The sequence below is a fragment of the Eublepharis macularius genome, chromosome 2 (assembly GCF_028583425.1).
Source record: "Eublepharis macularius isolate TG4126 chromosome 2, MPM_Emac_v1.0, whole genome shotgun sequence".
In the NCBI taxonomy this organism is placed as follows: domain Eukaryota; kingdom Metazoa; phylum Chordata; class Lepidosauria; order Squamata; family Eublepharidae; genus Eublepharis; species Eublepharis macularius.
Window position 1 is genome coordinate 99020270 of NC_072791.1, and position 25085 is coordinate 99045354.

The 25085-nt window shown below is 40.1% G+C and overlaps 1 protein-coding gene across 1 annotated transcript in view; it reads left to right on the forward strand.

The window, feature by feature from the left end:
- Positions 1 to 25085, forward strand: part of NAV2 (neuron navigator 2) — a 377156-nt gene that overhangs the window by 97230 nt on the left and 254841 nt on the right. The window contains exons 4-7 of the mRNA XM_054972286.1: positions 6064 to 6136; positions 10291 to 10564; positions 14705 to 14773; positions 23426 to 23583. Coding sequence (XP_054828261.1) covers positions 6064 to 6136; positions 10291 to 10564; positions 14705 to 14773; positions 23426 to 23583 — 574 coding nt within the window. The remainder of the gene's footprint in view (positions 1 to 6063; positions 6137 to 10290; positions 10565 to 14704; positions 14774 to 23425; positions 23584 to 25085) is intronic.

The following is a 25085-nucleotide window of genomic DNA, read 5'->3' on the forward strand; positions in this document are numbered from 1 at the left end:
GAAGGTGAAGCCCAGGGCACCCCTCTGTGTGCTGGGCTTCTCAGCTGTGCGCTGTACAGTTAAAATTTGTGCACAATTGCGCATGAGCGCACGTTAGCAGGAAACTTTGCCCAGGAGGCCTGTTCCCACACTTTCCCCCCAGCCAGCCAGGTAATTGGTGGTGGTGGTGGGTGTAGGGTGAAAGTAGAGCATCTCCCACCCCCACTGGGGGAATGGAATCCCTACTCCAAGTAAGCCATATTCATCTGCTGCTCATTGTAGAAGTCTCTTCCAAATGAGGAATGTTTTTTCTGATATCACTGATGGCAGGCCATCAAGGAGTATTGATCCCATATGAGGTTTCCCTTTTTGCCTCAACAGTTGGAGAGACATTACAAGAGGGAAGATGGTTTGAGATTTAGGCCCATGGTAGTTATATATTACTGGGTCATCTAGCTTTGCTACTAATGGGAGGGAAGGAGTAGTGCTGGGCCATATGAGAGCCTTGTACAGTCTGGGCCCAAGGTATGTGAAGGAACATTTTCTCCTGTGTAAACCAGCCTATCTATTAACATCTTCTGGAGAGACCTTGGTTCAGGTGCCTCCACCTTCTGATGATGATCAGAAACAGGGCCTTCTCAGTGGTGGTACTATATCTGTGCAGTCATTTTCTCCTTGAGATTTACTTGGTACCTACTCTATCTGTATTTGGTGAAGAAAATGTAGTTTTTTGGCCAAGTCATTATTGCTTTATTTTGATTATAAATGAGTTATATGACTCTCCTTAGCTATGTTTTATGATCAAGTCTGCATCTAATACTTAAAACTAATTCATATTTTTTTATTATTATTAATTTTATACGCTCATTGTGATAATTACTTGGGCATGTTCTAAGTCACTTTGAACCCTGGATAAAAGAGAAATGTTTTCAAATAATAAAAGAAGTAGATTAAAAATTTAAACACCACTGCCTTGGCACTGCTGCCATTCTATTTTTAAAATTCTTTGCATGAAATTCTGAGTGTTTACTTGAAGCAGTAGTTGGGTGTTTTTCCCTTCCTCTTATGTGGATAATTTACATGAAGTTGTCATGTGAAGTATTCCTAGGAAAATGATACCATGACAACTGCTACAACATAGGGTATTTTTCCTGTTTCTAAGTTACAGAGCAAACATTTCACTGATGCCCAGGCCTTCTGTGATTTGTAAAATATTTCAGGGCTCTACTCAAGTGTTATGACCCAAAATAGAATCATGACAAAAGCAATAACTACTCTTAAGGTGTGTTAATTAAGAGAGATGTTTTTTAAAAATAGAATTACACAGGACCTTATTTATTTTTCAAAGACCAATAAAACTCCTAGTAAGTGAGCTTCAGCTTAAGAATTGTTTTAACTTAAGCTTAAGAAATATGTATAAGGTTTGTCCTAGTGTACAATGGCAGTTCAAGATATTTTGCCACCTGGGACTGCTTCTGCTTCCACTTTGCATATATTTCTGCACCTTCCTTGCTGCTTTCTTGCCCTCACTGTCCTCCATGTCATCATGGATGATAGAACAGCTAACCCCTTGCTCCCCGGCCCTCTTTAACATCAGTGGCTAGCCATGCACGTGCTACTGGGCCTCCCAGACTTTCACAGAATTCTCAGCTTTTCCTTTCTGTTGGTTGCCTAAGCAAGCAGTGCCGCTAGGGCTAATGATGGCTGATGTATTGTGAGAAAGGGAGCTATATGGAACATATGTGGCATGCTGCACTGTTTAAGTAAGGCTGGAGGAACAAGGAGGCAAGGGAGATTAACTGGTACAGCTCCCAAGTGGAGGTGGCAGGAGCATGTGAGCAAGATGGGAGGTTGCAAACCACACAAAATATGCCCTTTGAAGTGACTGTCCTGCTAGTATTCACCTGAATTTTACTTACAATGTTAAAATTATTGGAACTATCAAGATCTTTTGGTTTCATGTAAGCCATGGAACATACTTTTGTATACACAGTTTCAAAACCCTCTGATTCAGCATGAGCATCCTACCCCCAAGAAGCAGCCTTCTGTGTGTGGACCCTTCTTTGGATCAAGTCCCTGGCCTTGTGTTGGAGCCTTATGCCTGCAGCTTCATGTAACATTAAAGCCATGCATGCTGTATTGAATGGATGGCTCTGATAGTACCCATCGCCTGCCTGAAGAGGATGAGAGAACTGAATCCAAGTTGTCCTTTTCTCTGTAGCTTTTCCCTTCTCTTTCTCACATTAGCTTGTTCTGTACTCAGCATTTAGTCTGGAATTACCACAATTCCTTTCCTCTTCTTTTTAAAAACAGTCTAGTTGATGACTCCCTGTTGTATTCTGTGGTTTTATGTAGGAGTTTTCCCTTTCATTTTCAAGCGTGATTTTCATCATTTGAAGGGCAAAATGAAATTTCAGCATCAGGCTGTCCTATTTGGACAGTCAAAGCATTATTGAGGTTTCTCAGGGCTAGTCTTCCTTTAAAAATTTGTCTCATTCTTTGCCTTCCTGCCTAATTGGCAGAAAATTGTCTGCCAGCTGGCTGCTTGTTACAGCATCATGAATGAATGGTTAATGAACAAATCTTCAAAGGGAGGACATAAGAACTTTTAAATAGTTAGTAAGTCTCTGATCTTTTTTTCTCCCATTTGTTTATGATCATTATTTTGTAATTGTGCTATTACCCAGCTCTCTAGTTCAGCATGGAGCTGGGTAACCTCAAGAGAACTGGGAATGATGCTGGCAGAAAATGCACAAATTCTGACAGATTGTGCTATAGAGCCCATTGGAAGACCCATGAAGTAGCAGTGATAGTGGCAAAGAAATGTTACTTCTCTGCTACCATTACATCAGCTAGTTCATGACCATTCCAGTTGTTTAAGGTATCTTCTCATCTGCTTACTATTTAATCCAAGCCTTTATTATCTCAGGAATAGACAATTAGTTGTGATGCCTTTGCAGTGTGTGTGTGTACACACACACACACACTCCCTGTTATATATATAGGTCAGTAATATAGGTCAGTCAGAAGAAATTTCTAATTCACTGTCTGGTCTGTTTATGGATCATTTCCAGGACCATCCTCTTGAATTTTGAATTTTGTGCTTTTAGCCTGACAATGCAACGTCTGCGTCAGAGGACCAAAGCCTTAGTACTTTAGATGTTTTTTTAGCTTTGTTGTTTTCCTTTTTCTGCTTGCACACTTCAATGTCTGTAATCTTTCCATTTTGAGTGTTTTGCTTTTGCCTTTCCACTCGATTTTAGTCCCATGGCACCTTAGAGACCAGCTTGGAAGAAGGGAACACTGAGTCCTCTCAAAAGCTTACACTCTGAAAATCTTGTTGGTCTCCCAGGTGCTACTGGACTCAAATCCTGTTCTACTGCAGACCAATAAAGCTATCCACCTAAAAGCAGTAGAAATGGTAGAATTTTGATTACCTGGAAGGGAACATTTTCACCAGCACTTCAGAAAGAGGGCAATGCTAAACCATTCTCTCTGATTTGCTAGTTTATTACATGAAGGGAATATTCTATATGAGGGAACATTTGTGGGGGGACCCTCAAACATGCTTCCAGGGTTAACATAGTCCAGAGTTCTACAGTAGTTTCCAGTCTGTATTATATATATTAGTTGTTTTTGAGGCATATGCAGAGCTTCTATGAGGAGGAACAGGCTTCTTCAGTGTTAAAAGGCCATATTCTGAGACCAAATACTTGGTCTCAGTAATTGAACAGAGAATTGTTAAATTGAACAGAGAGAGAATAAAGAAGCCTTTCAGATAAAGTTCATTGAAGAAAACTTACCTAACAATTACTGTTCTAACCAAGGCTAGTTCACTGCCCAAGTGACCCAAGTTCTCACTTGGAATACCAAACCTACAGGAGATGCCAACATGGGACAAGGCTAGTAGTTCAAAGCAGGCTCTGCAGAGGTACTTCTCAGTTGTGATGTCTTGGACCATGCATGGGTGACATGAGACAAAGTGCACATGCCACATGCTTGCTCAGGGTCCATCCAAGGGGGCACACATACATACATAATCTCTGGAGCCTGGTTGAAGAATTGGCAGTATTTCCTCTAAACCACACCTTAGAGCCTGCCAGGGTGGCTTGATACTTTCAGCCAGCCCAATTTCCAATTCAGTGAACAAATGCTGGTACATCGACTGCTTCAGTGGGGGAATGTGGGCATAGATAAACATCCCCATCTCTAGTTGTCATGAAGAAACTCTACATAAATACATGTTCAATTTGTGTGAGCAGTCAAAATCCTACATGTTCCTATTCACTTCTCTTGGATATATAGGAGACCATTTGTGAATAACAGTAAACAATCTGCTGCTATTTATAACATCTTGAGAATTTTGTGAGTAAACGTGTTCCAGATTCCAGCTGAGGTATCTAGTTTCCTTTCTTGAATTTCACTACCTCTGTGGCTGGAAATTTCTGTCAGCTGTCTTCCTAAAGAGTAAATGGGACTTTCCCACATCAAGCACATGTAGTAAGCACTTTATGTTTATTTTCAGCACTCAGTAAAAAGATTATAATTGAGCTCATTTTTACATTATACTGGCAGTGGTGCAGGAATCCATTTTGTGAAGGGGCTTCCAGTGTGGTTCAGGAAAATCAGCAAAATCATCTGAAAAATAAGAGATCTGCTGTCATAATTAATATCACCTGAACCACATAAGGGGCATAGATGTTTTTACATCAACACAAAAAGTATTGGGTAGATGTGTCTATGCAACATATTCCCTAATTGTCCATGTTTAATAGCAACCACAACAACAACATTCAATTTATATACTGCCCTTCAGGTCAACTTAACACCCACTCAGAGCAGTTTACAAAGTATGTTATTATTATCCCCACAACAATAGGCACCCTGTGAGGTGGGTGGGGCTGAGAGAACTCCATAGAGCTGTAACTGACCCAAGGTCACCCAGCCGGCTTCAAGTGGAGGAGTGGGGAATCAAACCTGGTTCTCCAGATTAGAGTCTCGCTGCTCTTAACTAGTACACCAAACTGGTTCTGTGGACATCTCTTTTTTTGTTATCTTTCTTTGATAAACCCTTCTCTCTCTTTTGGCCTGGATTCTTTATGTTCTTTCTGTTTGAGCTCCCTTTGTCCTTCCACTGGGGAGCACATTCCACTCATGCTAAATGCTTTTTGGAAACTTAAAAGATCTTGGGTTTTCCCATGGATAGAAGTACCTAGCACCAAAGGAATATGTGCTGCACAATGGAGGACTGCCCCAACAGCAGACAAAGAGGGACCACAAGTGGAAAGAAGGTACAGAATCCTAGGATCCATGTCTATAATTCTGTTTTGCCTTTTAGGAAGAGTGTCTTTAAAAACACACACACACACAAACTGTTTTGGAAGCCACCACAGAGAAACCAAAGAAAATAGCATACAGGAGGCTGAAAAGAGCCTTCTGCAGTAATCCATAAGATTGGTATGCTGATAGATTGGCTGGTCAGATACTGTTAATTGACTGCTTATTATTTATGATAAACTATTCTTTTTAGCTAAGAATACCTCTTTATATACAGTATACAGAGGAGAATAAGTCAGGAGAATAGGTCAGGTTTACGGAACTGTATAGCCTTGCTGAAAGTTACATTCCTTTGCAGTTTTCTTAAAAGTCAGTTTTGTTGTTTCAACAGTTAACTATTTGGGGGGGGGTTGTAATTAGGATAAGAGTTATGACTGTTAATCAATAAAGTATTTTCTTTGTTATTCTAATGAAGATAATGCTTTAAAAATACTTGACTAATGTTTGACAATATTTGGCAATATTCAGTCCAGTTTCCAATCTTTAATTTACAGTAGTATGTGGAGGTTAGAATAGTTTGGTTACAAGAGTATCATTATTTCTATGAAATGTTGGAAGGTAACATATAAACAGAGCAATGACCTGCTGAGGAGATGTCTTGTCGGGGGTTATCTGGGTATTAAGCATTCCTGGCCTTTATAAAGTATCTTGTGGCATGAAAAGGGTTATTTTGCGTGGCCACTGGCCAGTAGAATGGTCAAAAAATAGTTTTCAATGCATATTTAAAAAATGTCTCCTTTTTCTTAGATTGAAAACATAGATGCGTGCCTGAGTTTTTTGGCTGCCAAAGGAATAAACATACAGGGACTGTCGGCAGAAGGTGAGTTTACTTTCATAACAGATTTTATTTTGCAGTAGGGAGTGAGCTGCTTTGGCGGTGTTTTTGCATGGAAATGAAAGCATGTAGTGATAATTTCATGAACAATGTAATGAAGCAAAAGGAGAGAGTGATAAATAGGATGCTTGCTATTTTAGAGGGGAACTCTCTCCTTTAAATTCCAGGCAAGAAAAATGTACAACATCATTCCAGAGAAAGGGCTATGAAACTTACAAAATGTTTTGTCCCATTTCTTTCTCTTTTCTTTCCTTTGTTGTCCCTTAGGCAAAATGTTAAGACTTCTTCGGTCCAAATTAGACATTATGTTTTTAATGAGTTGAGGCAGAGTTTCCCTAGTCTGACTGTCCTTCAACACTGTCAGATGGCAGCAGCTGTGAACTCATTTCCCAAGTGCAGCAAAGCCTGATTCAGATCAGGACCATGGTGCATGGGGCAGAAGCTTCAGCCTTCCTTCTGTGCAGTTTTCCCAAGCCAAAGAGATCCTGGAGCTATTACTTGTTGCAGTCCCCCAACAGGCAAAGATTGCACCCTGGGGCCATTTCTTGTCAGTGAAATGGCTGAAGCCCTTACCCCCTGCACTGCAGTCCCAAACTGAATTAGGTTTCTGCAAAACTTTGAAAATTAGTTCTCAGCAGCTGCCATCTGACTGCGTAGAATGAGAACCAGGTTAGGTAAACCCCAAGCCAACTCATTAAAAAAAGTCACATCTATTTTGGCCTTTTGTTGGCGCATCTGACTGAACAGTTGCTGACTCCTCTTTCCCTTCCTTTGTACTGTTTTTACACAACCATTTTTTGAACACCCTTATGACCATTCATCCAATAATAATAGTAATCTAGGAAGAAGTTTGCTTATTCCCCACATGAGGGCTAAGTGCAGTAGGGATGATATTACTGTTCACTTAATTCTCTCAGACTGTTCCAAATAGGGCTGCCAGGCCCCTTTACACTCCCATCAGAGGGGGGACCCGGAACTCACCTGGAGAAAATTTTTGTGTGTGTGCAAAGCCTACGCTTGCTCCCAACAGTGACACGATGATGTCACTTCTGGGAGTGATGGCATAGGACAGACCGTAGGAGTGCTCCCACACTTCACACTGGGACAATTCTTAAAGAATTGGCCCATTTGAGCCCCAAATTGTCCTGGCACGAAGCATAGGAGCACTCTCGCAACCTGCTCAAGAACATCACTCCTGGAAGTGATGTCATCGCACTATGCCGGGAGCGTGCCTCAGAAGGTCTATTCCCCCTCATTTTCCCCCTACCAGCCAGGTAAGCAGTAGCAGGGGGTGGAGGGTGGGAATGAGAAATGGCCTGCCCCCACTGGGAGACTGGCAACCCTAGTTCCAAAGTCTCTATTTAAAATACTTCTCCACCCAGACCTATAATGCAGTGCAGTATCTAGAAGGAGCATCAAAAAAATTACTGCAGGGTCCCCTGTCCCCTTTCCCTGTATTTTGAGCACTGCACATAATAAAATCTGTATGCTATTTGTCTGCAAGGTGCTGTGGCTCAGATTCAAGGTTTGTGAGCATTCTGATAACCAGTTGAGAGTTGAACCATTGGGCCTGTCCCAGATATTGTGAAGTCAATAGGGAAGTTTGTGTTTTTATCGGAGCAGTTTGATTGGATTGATACTGAAGTATTTGCATACCAATCTGAGTTCCAAGTTTCACATACTTTTGCTTGTGTGTTTGCAAGAGGAAATGTAAGGTTGTTTCCCACTTTTCTCTTAATGAGGGATCACTTTCAAAGCTGAGTGATTGCTGCTAATTAAGGTCTTATTCCTATATATTGTTATGTCACTTGGTTTAAGTAGTTGAGTGATTGAGAGAAACAAGTGATGGTCTGTAGCTGAATGTATAACAGACTCCATGTCAGAACATTAGATTGGATCCAATGGCTGTGTTCTGCTACATGTAAAGTCCCCTTCTGATGGAAGTACTCTTCCTTTGATTGAAGTCTTCTTTTGATAGACTCCCCGGGATAATGGTGTCATTGGATCCAATACACTGCTTTTGGAATTGGTAGGAGGCCATATGAAAGTTCCTCCTGGAAATTTTTGATCTTTGATAGCTCATTCACTCATGCAAGTCATTGATTTATTTCTCCTCACAACTTCTGTTCTTCCTAGCTTAATGCTAAACTTATCAGCAGTTTTTCTCAGTGGATTCTTTCGCTCCAAGGTGAAAATTGAGTGATTTGTACTTTTAAAAAAAGAGTAGACTAATCAAAGAAAATGGAACTAAAGAGAGTTGAGGCAACACAGAAAACAGAAACCACAAAGCATGGAAGTTTCCAAACAGCACATTGAAAAAAGAAACCCTCACTGCCCTAAAAACTAGAACATCTGGCAGTTTCCCCCCAGCTTTTAAAAAATACCCTTTTGTGGCCAAAATGAAAATTACTGCGTTATACCACTCACACTGTTAAAACTCAGTGTACATATATATTTAAACAGAAACACAAGACAGAGGGGAGCGGTAACAGGAAATAATTCAGACTCTGCGAGTCGAAAAAAACACAGAGCCATTGATATACCCTCTGTGTACAAAGTCCAGTGGCAAGGGGCCAGGTGAATTACCTCAGTCCATCCCCTGAGATAAGGGGGAGAGAAATGCCTTTGCAGGGCTTATTTGAAACAGAGTTTATGGCTGGCTTTTAAAAGGCCAACACCAGCACCCTATAAAAACCAATAAGGCTTTGCCATGTCCTTCACTGAGATATGTCTTAATGTTGTGAGGTATCAGTTTTATCTATATTTTCTTTATATAGATACATTTTATCAAGCAGCCAGAATTTTGTAATGGAACTCAGGTAGCACTAATATTTGGAATATATTATATTCCCTCAGACAGAAAGAAAAATAAATGTCATATACAAAACAGAAAAATGTAACAAAATAAAGAGCTTTCTGTCTTTGCTACTAAAATAGAGGGCCTATGGCAATCACTTGCAGTGCCACCCTAAGAAGATCTACACAGAATCCTAGTCTATTCAAGGGAGTTTACTCCCAGGAAAGTGTTCTTAGAATTGGACTTTTAGACTCTAGAATAGGATTGCTGGTGGATTAAGGAGATTTATGTGTACCTAAGGGAAATGCTAGAGATAAAGAAAAATAGGAGATTGCAAATGGACTCCCCCAAAGGGAGGGAATCCTGGAAAGAGGGCATAAACTTCAAAGAATGTTGGCAGAGTATATGCACATCCTGTCTATCTGATAGCTATTAAGAGGAAGGTTGCTGTGTGCATCCCTTTATTCTACAGCATAGCCAGGGATGGATATAAGGAAAGGGATTTAGGTGCTATCACGGATGAATTCCCTTTCTACTCCCCCAAATAATACCCTTTGTGCAATGGGGAGGGGGTGCTTCCTTTGTAACTGAAAAGTTTGGTGACAAAATATTAATCAGAATAGACAAAAGAGCATTCATTCCTAATTACTACATTCAAAACTGCCATTTAAGGTGCAGGGAGGTTTAAACACAACCATAAACAATCTAAATTTGTGGATGGGAATAAGGAGAGATGGATTGTCTGGTAAAGGGGAGGATGAAAGTGGAGGAAGATTGGGAATTTGGCCTGTTTGAACTCCTAAGAAGTTATTGTATGCTAGAGGAGAAAATATTTGGTTCAGGGATACATTTTCCAGTGGTTGAGGTGCTGCCAAACTGTTCCTTCCTCATTCTTCTTTTTCATTATCCCTCCATGGAACATAAGAGCATTTGCTGTCATCCGGAAGTGAAGCTGCATAGCATTTCACTTTGCAGAGAAGAAAAGACCCCCACTCCACTCTCTGCAATACTTCTGAATTCAGTTGGATAATATCCATCTCAAACTTGCCTTGAGGTTATTGTGTGAATGTACTCAGTTCCCATTTAAGAGACAATACCTGTTTATATGGTTGTGATCACCTGGATTATCATCAACTGTATATAAAAAGTTTTAATACTAAATTCCCTATCAAGTACCAAAGTATTCCTTATTAATTATGTATTTATAAAGTTTGTCATAACCTAAAGGAATGTAAAGATTAAGAGAATTATAAATTGTGTCAGAGCTATACAACTATTTCTTCTGACAGGCTGAAGTGAATTGTTTGCCTATGTAAATGACTCTTTAAAAATTGCTTTCCAGAAATCAGGAATGGGAATTTAAAGGCCATCTTAGGCCTTTTCTTCAGTCTATCACGATACAAGCAGCAGCAACAGCAGCCCCCCAAACAGCATTCACAGCATCACCCATCCCAGCAACCTCCCTCATCACCCCAACAAGTAGGGCCTCTATCCCAGTGCCAGGCTGGATTGCAAGAGCAGCATCCACTTCAGGTGCCGGATTCACCCCAATCACAGTGCCAAGCCCAGCAAACTCCTCTTCTTCACTTAAAAGCACAACCAGAAATGCAGTCCAGGTGAGTTACCTTCTCCAGGTTTTTTTTTTTTTTAATATGTAAGGAAATTCACGGACTGCTGAAATAGCGTCTGGCATGGAGATTTTTGTAGCTAGAAATATTAGGGTTGTCAACTCTGGACTGGGAAATTCCTGGAGATTTGGGGGTGGAATCTGGGGAGGACAGGGTTTGGGGAGGGGAGAGATCGCAGCAGGATATAATGCAATAGAGTCTACCCTCCAAAGCAGCCGTTTTCTTCAGAGGAACTCATCTCTGTTCACTGGACATGTAATTCTGGGAGAGTTCTAGGCCCCACCTGGAGGTTGGCAAGCCTAAGAAATATATGTATATTGCCAAGAAGAAAACTCAGACCTAAATATCTACCTCTGGTAATCAATGTGCATCATGCATCAACTTCTAAAATGACTGCATCAAATGGAAATGGATCAAAAGAAAGTGCCCTAGAATTATAAAGAGAGAGAATACAGCTCACTGGAGTAGTATTATACATAGAACTGTGATTGCAGCACAAAACAGCTGCCAGTGTGATACGGGAAGAACTCAAATAGAAAAAGAAGGAGAAAATGGTGATAAGCTGTTTAGTATGGAGATAAGAGACAAAAAAATCAAATACACCTTGATTGTTCTATCCTTGGTTTTCTACCTGGACTCCAGATGTGCATCCAAGGCAGCTAGATGGTGTGTGGGCAAGGGGGAGAGGAACTGAGCGGATGGTCTCTTATCCAGCTAAGGGTACTTTTGCAGAAGCCCTCTTCTGGGCATATATAACCACTAGTTGGATAGGAGTGATTGAATGTAAACTTCAGTGTGACTGCAGTTATCAGATGGGGAACTCATACTGTGAATCTTTAAAATTGCGTCTGCAATCACAGTCCTCTGTATACCATCAGTTTTAGGCAACTAGCTGTGCACTGAAAGATTCTCACATAGAAACTTCCTTATTTTCTTTTACTTTGTGTCCCTTGATCCTTTTGTATAAGGTGTAGCCTTAGACAGTGGTTAGAGTCAAGTAACCATTGTTGAAATGGCATCTATCTATATATATAGTGTCCTGACTGACTCATCAATGCCCAGTCCAAATCCCTGGATCAAGAAACATGAAATTTGGGGAGAACATTCCTTTCATGTTGTCAATCTCCCTGTGGGGCCTGGCAGGGTCCTGCCTGCTTGCACCTGCCTCTCTCTGATTGGTCAGTTGTGGAACTCTGTGTTCTGAGGTAAAAATCAGGTAAAGGAAACTGCAGACAGTTGAAGAAAGACAGTACAGGAGTCCTGAATAGGGATAATACATTTTGCTTTATTCAAAAACCTTTGTGAAGCTCGGGTACTATGGTATTATACTACAAAACCAACTCAACCCAAAAAATGTTACATACCCATAAGTATTATAACTAGATATGGGCACGAACCAAAAAACCCTGAACCATGTGGTTTGTGGTTCGTCAAATTTCACGAACCATGAACTTTCACAACCTTGCCCCTGGTTTGCGAACCGGTTATTTTGGTTTGTGAAAACGTCACTTCTGGATCAGAAAATCATCACTTCCAGGTTAGCAGAAGGTCACTTCCAGGCCAGCAGAAGTTCACTTCCGGGTCAGCAGAAGGTCTGCAGGAAGTCCATCCCCTGTTACCTAGGAAACTGATTGATTGGCACCAGGCTGTCTGCAGTGACGAACCAAAAAAACGAACCAAACGAACCACCCTAAAAGTTTGTGGCAGTTCGTCAGAAATGGGATCTGCCGAACTGTGGTTCGCGAACCACGAACCAGCCTAGTTTGTGCTTAATTTTGGTTCATATTTCGGTTCGTGCCCATCTGTAATTACAACTGGATTTAAAGTAGTTAAATATCGTAGCAAAGCACGGGTATCAAGTTAGTCTACCTATTTATCAGAGTCTTCAGAAGAAGTCCACCCAGCTGATAATAAATTCCCTGAAATTTGATCAACTGTACAATTCTTTCACTATGTGAGAGGTATCTTAACTGGTTTATTATCTATTCTTTGCAATCTTTTTGGTTACTTGACCTGTTGATTTTGGTTGAGTTTTCTTCCCCCTTCTTTTTCCTTGTTTGGGAGTTGTTAGAATGTCAGACTAGGATCTGAGAGACCCAGGCTTGAATCCCCATTCTACCGGTGTAACTTGCTGGGTGGCCTTGGGCCTGTAACTCTCTCTCACCCTAATCTACTTCACAGGCCTGTTCTCATAATGATAGAATGGAGGAGGAAAGAATGATATAAACCACTTTGGTTCCACATTGGGAAGAAAAGCAGAGAATAAATATCTAAATCAGTAATTCAGCTTGTATCATACAGCTGAGGGAGGAGCTTTCTGCTGGTGTGCAGTACCTTTTCTGTAAGCAGAATGCTTATGGGACTTATAACCTATATCTAGTGATGCTACTGAAGTTTGAAAAGAATGGGCTTCATACAGGATTGGCAGGCTTCCCCCAGCTCCTTTTTCCCACCATTGCTCTAAGTGACAGCATGAGAAATTTTTTTAATAAACAGCTGTCAGGCTGGTGGCACAATGTCACTTCCGGAGGAAACCCAGAAGTTGTCATGCATCTCTAGGAATCATTGGGAACTCTGTGGTTTTACCATACCATTCCCAGAGATTTTGAGAGAGGCATGATATCATGCCATCAACCTAACAGTGTATGACTGGCCCAATTTCATGCAGCAAACTTCCAAGGGAGAGTGGGAATTTGAACCTGGGTCTTCCAGATCGTAGTCTGATGCATGTACATTTTAACTGACAGTCAGCAACATTCTTTAACTACCTTATATATTGTTCAGCGATTTCATTTTTTAAAATTTAATTTTAAACAGATAAACAAACATGACCTAGTCACTAACCCATATGATTAATAAAGCTAAAAATTACATTGCAAATCATAAATATCTAAAATATCAATTAAACTATTATGAATTACCTACCAATGAAAATAACATATAAAACAATCATTTAACAGAAATATAATCCATTAGCCAGATCAAAACAGTAACCATTTTTGGTAAAAGAGATTGCTTGGCAAAATGTCATATGCAATCAAATATTCAAATATACAATACCATGTCTGCATGAACTTTTCTACTGAGTTATTATTAGTTGGCAATGACATATCTAAATTGACCGCAATTTTGTGCATAATTAAATAATCCCAAAGATGTATTCTCGAGTCACTAACTATAGGGGTACAACTATTTTTCCAGCAAACTTCCAAGGAAGAGGGGGAATTTGAACCTGGGCCTCCCAGATCCTAATCTGATGCATGAACATTTTAACTGACAATCAGCAACATTCTTTTTGCACCTTATTCATTGTTCAGAGATTTCATTTTATAAATGTGATTAAAACTGAAGCTGAACCAATAACTTTTTTTAGTTCTTTAAATATAAATGTAACCAAGTTTTAAAACAGTTGCATGCTGCAAAATTTTGTACAAATCTATTTTGACAGGGTTAGATCCTACTTCTTCTGTCTCAAAACTGAATTTTAAATGATAACAAATCTTCTTGGTATATGTTTCAAATGTGTGAATCATATTTACTAAACTATAAATTTACTGTTTAAAGCCCAAGTCTTCCTTTCTTATTGCTTTTTCATATGCCATCATTTTGGCTTACCAAAGCTTTCATTATTATGCACCCTCATGTGGTGAGATCTGGTATTAACTCCTCCAAAAGAAGTCAACTAAAAGGGTCAATGAAAATAATTGAAAACTCTATCACTGACATGATTGAAAACTAGCATAGTCATTGGCATGGTAAATATCAGATCAAACCAACCTGTGGAAATTTTACCACTTCATAAATGTGCATGAGAATCAGGCAAGCAATACACATGCTTTGACATACTGAGTTCCTTATGGACATTGAAATGTGCAGTAAAAGATGCTTCTTGCCTGTTAAGTGAACCAGAAGTATATGTACTGATGTTCTGGGTCTCTGTTGCTATGCCTAAAATGACAGAAAGTTCTTAAAAGGCCACTTACCTGAAATGTAGTTGTTGGGGCAAGTGGGAATTCTTTTCCTCTTTTCTAGTATCTGGATAAATCCCTTTTCAAAAACCTTCACCAGCATGTGTGTATGATTCTTCTTTGCTCACTCACATCTTCCACTTTTTTCTTTCTTGTACAGTGCTTCACCCAGGGACTCATCTCAAAGCAAAATCATCCGATTCACTCTTGGTCAGAAAAAGACTTCTAGGTTAGCACTTCTTCCTCTAATGCCAAGCATGGATAACCCTCCTTGCAAGAACTCCAGTTTGCATGGCTTAGAGGTCACTTTACCTATGTGCACATTTCATTCCCCCCAAAAATATTTTAGAATAATCAAAGATTTATTATTATTATTATTATTATTATTATTATTATTATCCTTTATTTTATGAGGATACCTAACCATATCCCAAAGACACCGTGTAGTTTACAGGAATTTAATCACTATACCTCTGTCCTCAAAGGGCTCACAGTCTAATTATTAATCGTATTACTAATTTGCTGGTAGAAGGGAGAGGTGGTTTGGAAGAAGATTAGTTCAGTTCAGTTCAACTGATTTGTTATGATCATAGATTAGCCAAGGGAGAAGACTGGAATAAATTATAAGTATAACCTAATATAATGTGACACTATACTTTCTGTGAATTATCTTTTTTGATTTTAAAGAAGCTAAATAGTTTGGGTGATTTTTTCTCTAGTTTTGGTGTAGCTGTTAAGAGAGGCAGAACTCTAATCTGGAGAGCTGGGTTTGATTCCGCACTCCTCTGCTTGAAGCCTACTGGGTGATGGTGGGTCAGTCACAGCTTTTCAGAGCTCTCTCAGCCCAACCTATCTCACAGGGTGTTTGTTGTTGTGGGGATGATAATAACATACTTTGTAAACTGCTCTGAGTAGTCGTTAAGTTGTCCTGAAGGGTGGCATATAAATTGAATGTTGTTGTTGTTGTTGTTATTCTTCCCTCTCTCCCTTCTTAACTTCCTTCCTGATTATTCTTTATCACTGAAACTTATAAAGTACAGCTTATTTTCTCAAGGATAATGAAGAGTAGCAATAGACTGTGTCGGATGATAGAACACAGCAGCATAGATATACATGTCATCTCTATTCTGGATTTCTCAGTGTCTGGTAATGGGGAACATTTAATCTCCCAGAGGATGAATAATGGGTGTACCAATCAATTCATTCCCTTCCCAATCACAGCCTGACATAAGTTCCGACCCCTGTGAGCATCTCACTGCAGTACTTCAAAATGCTGTTCTAATCTTTATTAATACCCGTGGTATTCATCATAGATTTACTTGTGACATATGTTATTTTCACCATGCTGTCATATTTACTTGGTTAGGAATGCCTTACAGCATTGTATTATGTAAGATGCCAATGTTTACCCTTTTTGTGTAGAAACTGTATTATATTCATTTTTTTTAATTTGGACATATTCATCCAGACATTATATTCTTTTTTTGGTACTGGGGGTGGTAAGGCATCAGGAATTAGAGGTCCTCTTACCAGTTGCTTTCTGAGTCTTGCATCATTTCACTATTGCAGTCTTTAACATATCTATGACTTCTTGCCTATGCCTGTTTACCTCTGCGTATCAATACATTTATTCTCTGTTGTAGAGACAAACTGAAGAAGATGTGGGAGATGCTTGAACAGTCTCTTGATTTTGTTTAAAAAAACCCACATGCAGGCGTGGGGAAGAGGAATCAGTGGCATGGGAGGAGCCCTTTCCCCAAGGGCCACTTACACAATCAAAATTACCTCTTCCAGAGAAAAGAAATACAGGGTCTTGTTATTGGGTCTCTTATAAGGCAGGTTGATCCTGGAACTGCTGATAGTTTGGGCAGGCTCCTGCAAAAACCTTGTTGAAAAGAGTGAGAGCTGTACAGGAGTATCTTATTTTGTGCTGCTTACATTCTTTTTTTGTTGGGAGTTACACAGGAGGACTCCTTGGCACATAGTAGAAAAGAGCAAGAGTCCAGTAGCACCTATAAGACTAACAAAATTTGTGGTAGCTTTCGTGAGTCACAGCTCACTTCTTCAGATACCACAAATGTTGTTAGTCTTATAGGTGCTACTAGACTCTCGCTCTTTTCTGCTGCTACAGACAAACTAACATGGCTATCCCTCTTGATTCTTGGCAGATAGTTCACTTTTTTGGAATGTTGCTTTCCCTTCCTTGCCCTCAAAACATGGTCATCATTTTAGAGATGACCTACAACTCAATTTTTTTGCCATAAGTACCTTCAAAAGAACAATTTAGAATGTTCAAAACCAAAACCAAAAAAAGACCGTTCAGAATGAAAAGGCTTCATTTGGTTAAGAACATAAGAAGAGTCTGCTTAGTCCAGAATCCTGTTTCACACAGTGGCCAATCAAGAATAGAAGCTGAGGGCAAAGCTACAAGTGACGAATGACACTTGAACGGCAAGTGTATTTCTCCCTGTTCACTTGCCCTCCACTCAATCCACTTGCCGTTCAAGTGTCATTCGTCACTTGTAGCTTGGCCCTGAGACCCTCCCAGCATTGGTCTTCAGAGCTGCCTCTGGGTATAGAGGCTCCCTTCAGTCACCATAGCTGGTAGCCATTGCTGGACCTCTCCTCTGTGAAGCTGTTTGCCTTTTAAAGCTATCTGTGCTCATACCCTCACTACATCCTCTGGCAGTGAATTCCACAGTTTAATTACTTGTTGAGTAAAGAAGCATTTCCTTCTGTCTGTTTTGAACTTTTTGCCAACAAATTAATTGGGCACCTCCAAGTTCTAGTATTATGGAAGAGGGAGAAAATGCTACCTCTATTCACTTTCTCCGCTCCACACATAATTTTGTAAACCTCTATCATGTTTCCCCTTATCTGTCGCTTTTTTCTAGACTAAAAAGTCTAAAGCTCTCCTGTTTTACCACATAATAAAGGTGCTGTAACCCAAAAATCATCTTGGCCACTCTCCTTTGGACTTTGCCCAGTTCTGTAATGTCATTTTTGAGATATGGCTATCAATGCTGCACACAGTATTCCAAGTAAGGCTGCACCATAGCTTTATATAAGGGCATCACAATATTGGCCCTTTCCTAATAATTCCTAGGATGGAGTTTACCTTTTTTCACCACTGTCCCACATTTTCATTGAGCTTTCCACAAACCCCCCAATATCTCTTTCAATTCCATTCTCAAGTCAGTTCCGAGCCCATCAATATATGCTTAAAATAAGTGTGTATATATACTGAGTGTTTTGGGGAAGGTTACTGAGTGTGTATAATTCAGTAACCTTCCCAAAAACAGCGGCTTTGGTGTGGGTATGTGCCCTACATGTTCCACACTGAAAACAGATGCAAAGAATTCATTTAATTTCTCTCTCTTCTCCCCAACTTTCTTAATCCTTTTATTCTTTTGTTATCCAAAACCCCAACTGCCGCCCTTGCCATTTTCCTGGTCTTGATATATTTGATGAAATACTTATCATCTTAATATTTTTGGCCATCTGCTTCTTAAATTCTATTTTTGCTCACCTTATTGTCAACTTACATTTGTTTGCCAGAAATTGTGCTCCTTTCCGTTCACCTTGATTGGAGAAATCTTTCACTTAAAAAAAAAAAAGCTTTTAAAACGTTTATGGCTTTCTTGATTTGTTAACTGTACAGGCATCTTTTTAAACCTGTTGGTACATTTTCTGATTGAAAGTATGCATTAACTAGGCTTTGATTAGCATAATTTGAAATAGTTTCCAGGTGTCCTGGAGGGATTTGGTTCTCTTAATTCCCCATTTTTACTTTCTTCTGGCTAGTCCCCTCATTTTAGCAAAATTCCCTCTTTTGAATTTCTGTTGCTTTGAATGCTGAACTTAATAGCATTGTGGTCACTGTTTCCAATTGGTGTAACAACACTAGGCCTCAAACAGAACTAAGTCCAGTACTTTTCCACCTCTATGTGGCTCTGTGACCAACTTCTCCAGTGCGCAGTCATTTATGATGTCTAGAAAGCTCGTCTCTATGCAGGTCACAAGCACATATTAGTACAATCAACGTTCATTGATTACCACATACTCCTTTTTAGCCACCATTCTTATTTCCCTCTCCATCTTGAGGTCTGCCTCTTGGTTTTGGTCAGGGGGACGATAATACACTCTCACTTTTAAGTAACCCTTAGGACTCGAGATCTCCACCCATAGTGATTCCATGGAGGAGTTTCTTCACCTAATATATAGAGAGCAACACCACTCCTAACATGTCCCTCCCTCCCTGTCTGTGGAGTTTATATCCAGGGATAACAGATTCCCATTGATTTTCCTCATTTCATCAGGTTTCTGAAAGGCTCACTATTCTACATTGTTATTTAGTGCCACCAAACTCTCTAGCTCCCTGGTCTTTGCTTGGAGACTTCTAGCACTGGCATATAGGCACCTGAGCCTATTTCCCATTCTAAGATCTCCACCTCCCTTGACCCTCTAGTTTCCTCACATGGTCCTCCTTTACTGCTCCACTGTCATTCTCGAGTTCTAGTCCTCTCCCATCCATATTTCCCAAACCATTTACCTCACCATCACACCAGAGGCTCTCCATCTTCTGTGGGCTTTCCCTAAAACTTAGTTTAAAAGTTTTTCTGCCAATGTTTTGATCTTAAGCAGCAGCAAACTGCTTCTCTATTGGTTCAAGTGTATAGGTTCTTTTGTACGGGTTCAGCTTGTCCCAGAATTTTCCCTAGTGCCTGACAAATCTAAGCCTCCTTTCTCAGCACCACTTTCTTATCCTTTGGACACATTCCAGCTAGTCAACATCCTTCTTAAGATGTGGTGCCCACAACTGTATACAGTATTCCAAATGAGGTATAACAACAACAACAACATTTGATTTATATACTGCCCTTCAAGGCATCTTAAGACCCACTCAAGGCGGTTTACAAAGTATGTCATTATTATCCCCACAACAAACACCCTGTGAGGTGGGTGGGGCTGAGAGAGCTCCTAGAAGCTGTGACTGACCCAAGGTTACCCAGCTGGATTCAAGTGGAGGAGTGGGGAATCAAACCTGGTTCTCCAGATTAGAGTCCCGTCACTCTTAACCACTTACACCAAACTGGTTTTACAACTACACCAAACCAGAGCAGAGTAAGGCAATACCATCACCTCATGTGATCTAGACACTATACTGCTGTTGATACAGCCTAAAATCATATTTGCCTTTTTAGCTACAGAATCACATTGCTAACTCATGTACAGCATATGATCTACTAAGAGCCCTTGATCGTTTTCACATGCATTGCTGCCGTCTCCCCCATCCTGTAAGTGCTACTTCTCTACCCTTTGTTATTGGTCTATTCCTTTTAAACGGTTGTACCCCTCAGTCTTAATATTCCAGTTGTGTATCTCATCCAATCAAGTTTCAATGATGCCTATTAGATCATAGTTCCTACTCTGTTCTCTGCTACACTTGTAGAAACTGGAGGAGGAGATACAAGGGCTTGGGGTACGCTTATCCACACTCCAGCTTATCAGGGAGGTTGAAGAATTCTTGGAAAAAACACATGAAGCACTTTTGGGAGGACAACAGGAGGAGGAAGAGAAGGTATCTTAAGGAAAAGGAGATACAACTAACAGAGGCTATTTCCTGCCTCTGCATAGCAACTCTGGCCTTCTTTGGAGGTCTCCCATACAATTATTAATCAAGGCCAACCCTGCTTAGCTTCTGAGATCAGACAAGATTGTCTGGGCTATCCAGGTTAGCCCCTCCCCCACTATTGAGGGCCAGGGAACTCTTAGAAGCAAGTGGGATGTGATAAGGGGTACACAAATTGCCCTTCCCTGATGTTTTGTGAGTTTTTGATCATGCAAGATCAGGGAAAGACAGCTTCTCCTAATTCTCCATTGTTGCTGCAGCCTCCGTACTATATCCCACATTGCTTTTGAGGGGTTATCTGATCCTCTGTAGCAGCTATGTGGGAGATGCAAAGGGATTCTGTGAGGAGAAAGCAACAAAACTCCTTCAGTGACCTTGCTTTATTTCCAGAAGGAGTGGATCCAACACAATGTTCTCCAATTTTTGTTGGAATTATAAAAATTACTAGTTATGGCTTTCACTTTGACAGAATGAGATGTTTCCTCCTGTGAAACATTAAATGATAATGTGCTTGGAGAAATAGTTAAGCAAAACTAAGTAAAATTTCATAATGAAATCAGTTCAATTTCTAAGTGTAGGTTTATCGTATCAATATAGAATTCTCACCAGTTTCATTATCTTTTCATTTCTTCAATTTTGTAGTCACCTAGTACCCCCTTTCCTTGAATGAAATGCCTAAATTTTGTAATTCCTATGCAATTTATTTATTTCTGACCGCTAGCATCTATCAAGCATTTATATACCTGGGTTTAAAAAAACAATGTACATGGTGTCTTTTCATCCTTCTAACCAGAAATAGAAGTAGGAAAGAAATTCTCCAGATGCTCAGAAAGGAGGGGTGTGTAGGAGATGAAGGCTAGAAGAAATGTACTTTGTAAGGCAGTTATATCCAGCTTGTCCACATCTTAGCTGTAGGAGGTGTTTCTCCTTACCTTTCACAAGCACGCGCTTTGCATGAAGATTCTTGCCATGTTAGGGCTCATAAAAACATGAAAAGAATTTTCCTTACCGTTCCTCCAGGATTCTTCTTAACCCTTTCCTCATCGCTTTTCTTTGGGCTGCTTCTGTATCCAGAGCTATGGATTGGATCCAAGTCATGAGTTTGTGTTTCAAAGGTGCCTTTCCGCTCATGGAAGGACTCCTTCAGTTAATGAAAGGTGCTTTTCTCTTCCTGGACTCCTTTGTGAGTACAAGGGCATATTTGAATCCAATCCTCTGTGTGTGCATGAGATGGACTATAGTATGCAACTTTTTAAATGATTTCCTCAGTGTTTGTTTTAGAGAATCAGACCTCGTTTAGTTCTGCTTTAAAGACACACCAGTCAATGTTAATTAGGAGATAAGGGTGTTGAATTAAGCTTTGAAAGCATGTGCATGTATCTGCTAATGCTTACATACTTTCCCTCATTTTTCCTCCTTCCCCTAGTTTAATATCTGGATTTGTTGGGGGGAAAGGCATTGTTAACTCTTCCTTCCTCTCCGCTATAAAGGGGCCTTTGAAGTGAGAAAGGTTTGTAATGTTACCATCTAGATGATAAATTGGCAACAGGAAACTATAGATGAATAAATACTACCGTTGTTTTCACTTTTTGCTTCTGCAGTTTACCTGATGGTGATTTCTCCACAGAAAGCTAAAGAAGCAAATATTATTCTTGTTCTTGAGATCACAGACGTAAATCAAAGCATATCATCAGAGTGATTTTACACTAAGTACTACTAGTTCCTGGAGTCAGCACAGTCCACTGAGGGATGAATAAGAATTGTATAATGGGTGGATGCAGGAGAAACTACTTGGATTTTTAAACCCTTTTTAAACCACTATTGCAGATCCTGAATGACATTTGGTATAGAACAGCTCTTCCCACTGTTGGTTTCATTGCAGTCCAGGGTATATTGCTTTGTAAACATGGCTATTGACTAAAATGGTTACAAGTGGCTATTAACTTGTGGCTATTATCATGAAGCATTGCTTGATGATTCCAAGGGATGGGCTTGTGAAATGAAGTACAAACAACAGCCAAAAAAACTGGCAACGGGCATTGCCTCTGCTCTTAGTCTTGGTGGATTCAGAGCACGTGTGTATGTTTCATGCCCATAATTGTCTGTGGACGTTGGTGAGAATTTGATGAAGGCTGTCACAACAAGCTTACACTCTGAAAATCTTGTTGGTCTTTAAAGAGCTAGTGGATTTGAATCTTGCTGTTCTATTGCAGACCTACGTGGCTACCCATCTGAAACTACGATCCTGTGCATGGTAGCCCTGGGCTGTAGTCCAACTCATTAAATCACTCAAACAAATGGGATTTAGTTTGCATCTATGAACTGTGTTATAACAACACACATTTACAGAGCCAGATGTTGCCCTTTTTTTCTTTCATGGGGCTCCATTAAGTAACTCTGTTAGAGAAATGCTCAGTTTTAAGCTGCCACTTCTGATTGAGGTCTTGCTGGGTACATTTCAGATGGTTAGCCGTGATGGTCTGCAGTAGAACAGCAAGATTCAAGTCCATTAAAGACCAACAAGGTTTTCAGCATATAAGCTTTCAAGAGTCAAAGCTTCCTTCATCAAATACCAGATTGGTAGAAGGAGCTTAAACTCTTGAAAACTTGTACCCTGAAAACCTTGTACTTTAAGATGCTACTGGACTTGAATCTTGCTTTATGGTTGGTTGGGACTTCTTAGTGAAACAGGTTCACAACCTAACTTCAGATCTGGCAACCACAACCTCGAGCCTTATTCTTTCAAGACTAACAACTCTTGGAATTTTGCTTGAATATTGGGATCTATTAGGTTCCCTTGAACAGAACAGCCTCAAAGCTAAATTTCTGAAAGTTATATTTTGACTACACTAAAATTTTTCTGTTGTTGCAACATTCCAGATTCCTTGTTTAGTAATTTGTTAAATAATTAATCAAAGATGTGAAATTTCCAATGCACGAGAGCTTGAAAAGGCCAACTAAATTCACCACGGAGTAAAGCTCCAGGCATGTATCATTTACTTGAATAGCACTGTTCTCTCCATTTAAGTGAATTTGGAAGCCCTTGCACCAGACTATCTGTGTGACCATCAGAGCATACTTGGAGCTTTAGAATGGACTAGTTGTTCTTTATGAAATATTTTGAGCTGGCATTCAATTTCTGAAATATTTAGGTCTTGCTGAGACCTCTTCACTTTAAGTTCATTTTGTTTAACTAGAAGGGCTTTTGAGAGCAGCTTGTTTGCTAATTTGTTTTTACCTCAAAAACAGACTTCCAGGTCCAACCACGAGGGTTTCAGCTGCAGGCAGCGAGGCAAAAACTCGTGGTTCAGTTAGTGCCAACAACCGGCGCAGCCAGAGCTTTAACAACTATGACAAATCCAAACCCACAAGCCCACCATCACTTCTATCAAACAGCAATGAAAAGGGTAAGTGAACTGAGAAACATTGTTCTGACTCATGGCAGCTGCTTCTTAGAAGCTGGTTTTGTTTAAGTGTTGCAAAGACAGAGCATGCCCTACACAGTCGATAATTTTAAAGTATGTGCTTATATCTCCTACTGAAATCAAAACAACTTGAATGTTATTAACTTTGGCTGGATCAGGCCCATAGGGGCCTTCTGTTATTAGAACATTTCTATTCTAATGGACTTCCATGGAAATCACAGGGAGGTTACTTAATGGTTTGCATAAACTTTTGCATGCGCTTCTGTATTCTGCAGAGTTCATATTTGCTTACCAGCAAGGAAAGCGTAAAGCAGCGGTCCACGCAACAGGCCCTTTCTAAAGCCAGCTTGTTCGTCCTCCAGTACTTCCTCTTTATCTATCCAATCCAGCAATTTTTTTGTAAAAGAGATGCATACAGTTTGCCAGTTATTGCCAGGAGGCTGATTGTTCAACAATTGCTTGGATCAGTTTTATCGCCTAATTTGTAGATGGGTGTAATCAGTGATGTTTTCCAGGTGTCTGATATAATTCCATTAGAGTTTACCAGCGTGAATAGAGGTGCAAGCACTAGAGCTCACCAATTGGGGGCTATCTTCAGAAGCTTGGCAAGGAATCCATCAAGGCCAGGGGACTTCCCTGTTTTCAAAGCTTTGATCAATTCAACTATCTTGCGACAAGTAACAGGTTCCCATTTTGGAACTTGCTTGACATTGATTTCAAAGTCCAATTCTGTTCCAGGTTATGTTTCTTATAGAGGTTTTTAAAATGTTACTCCCAGGTAGTTGATGGTATGGGGGTTGCAGTGTTGCATCGTGGCTTCAGTACTGGTGTAATTAGGTGCCTTAGAGATACATTGGATTTCCCTTTGGCAGCTGCAATTATCTTGTTCCATAGAGATTTCGTAGACTGGCATTTTTTCTACTTTGGTATGGTTTTATATTACCTTATGGCTTGTATCAATGAATGTCTTGTGATAGTTATATTGCTGTGTCTGAAGAGCTTATAGTTCCGCTTAACTTGGTTTTTGGACTTCCTGCAATTCTGGTCAAACCAGCCTTTTGTATGGTGATAAGGATTGTTTGATTTCCGCTTACTTTCCATGTAGTTTAGCAGAACTGAGAAAGTTGGAGGAGCAGCTTGGCTCCAGTCTCAGGGTCATTGCAATATGTGGGATGGGCAATGCTTTTGGCACAGGCAAGTAATTCCAATTGCTCTCTGGTCTCTGTTGCAGCTTGTCACCTGCTCTTTAAAGTTTGAAAAACTACACTGTGCCTGCTTGTGCTTTTTTTTCTTATGAAATATTCTAGTTTTAATTTTGCTGGTTAATCAGACGTGGTCTGATGTGTCCTCTTAAGCCAGCAATAGTTTCTGATTCCCCTGTTAGGGTTTTACCAGCCTAGATCAACATAATCCACCTTGATCACCCTACAGAGTTATAAGAGAATGTTTGCATGGCTGCGCTCTAGGCACCATTATTGTTTTAT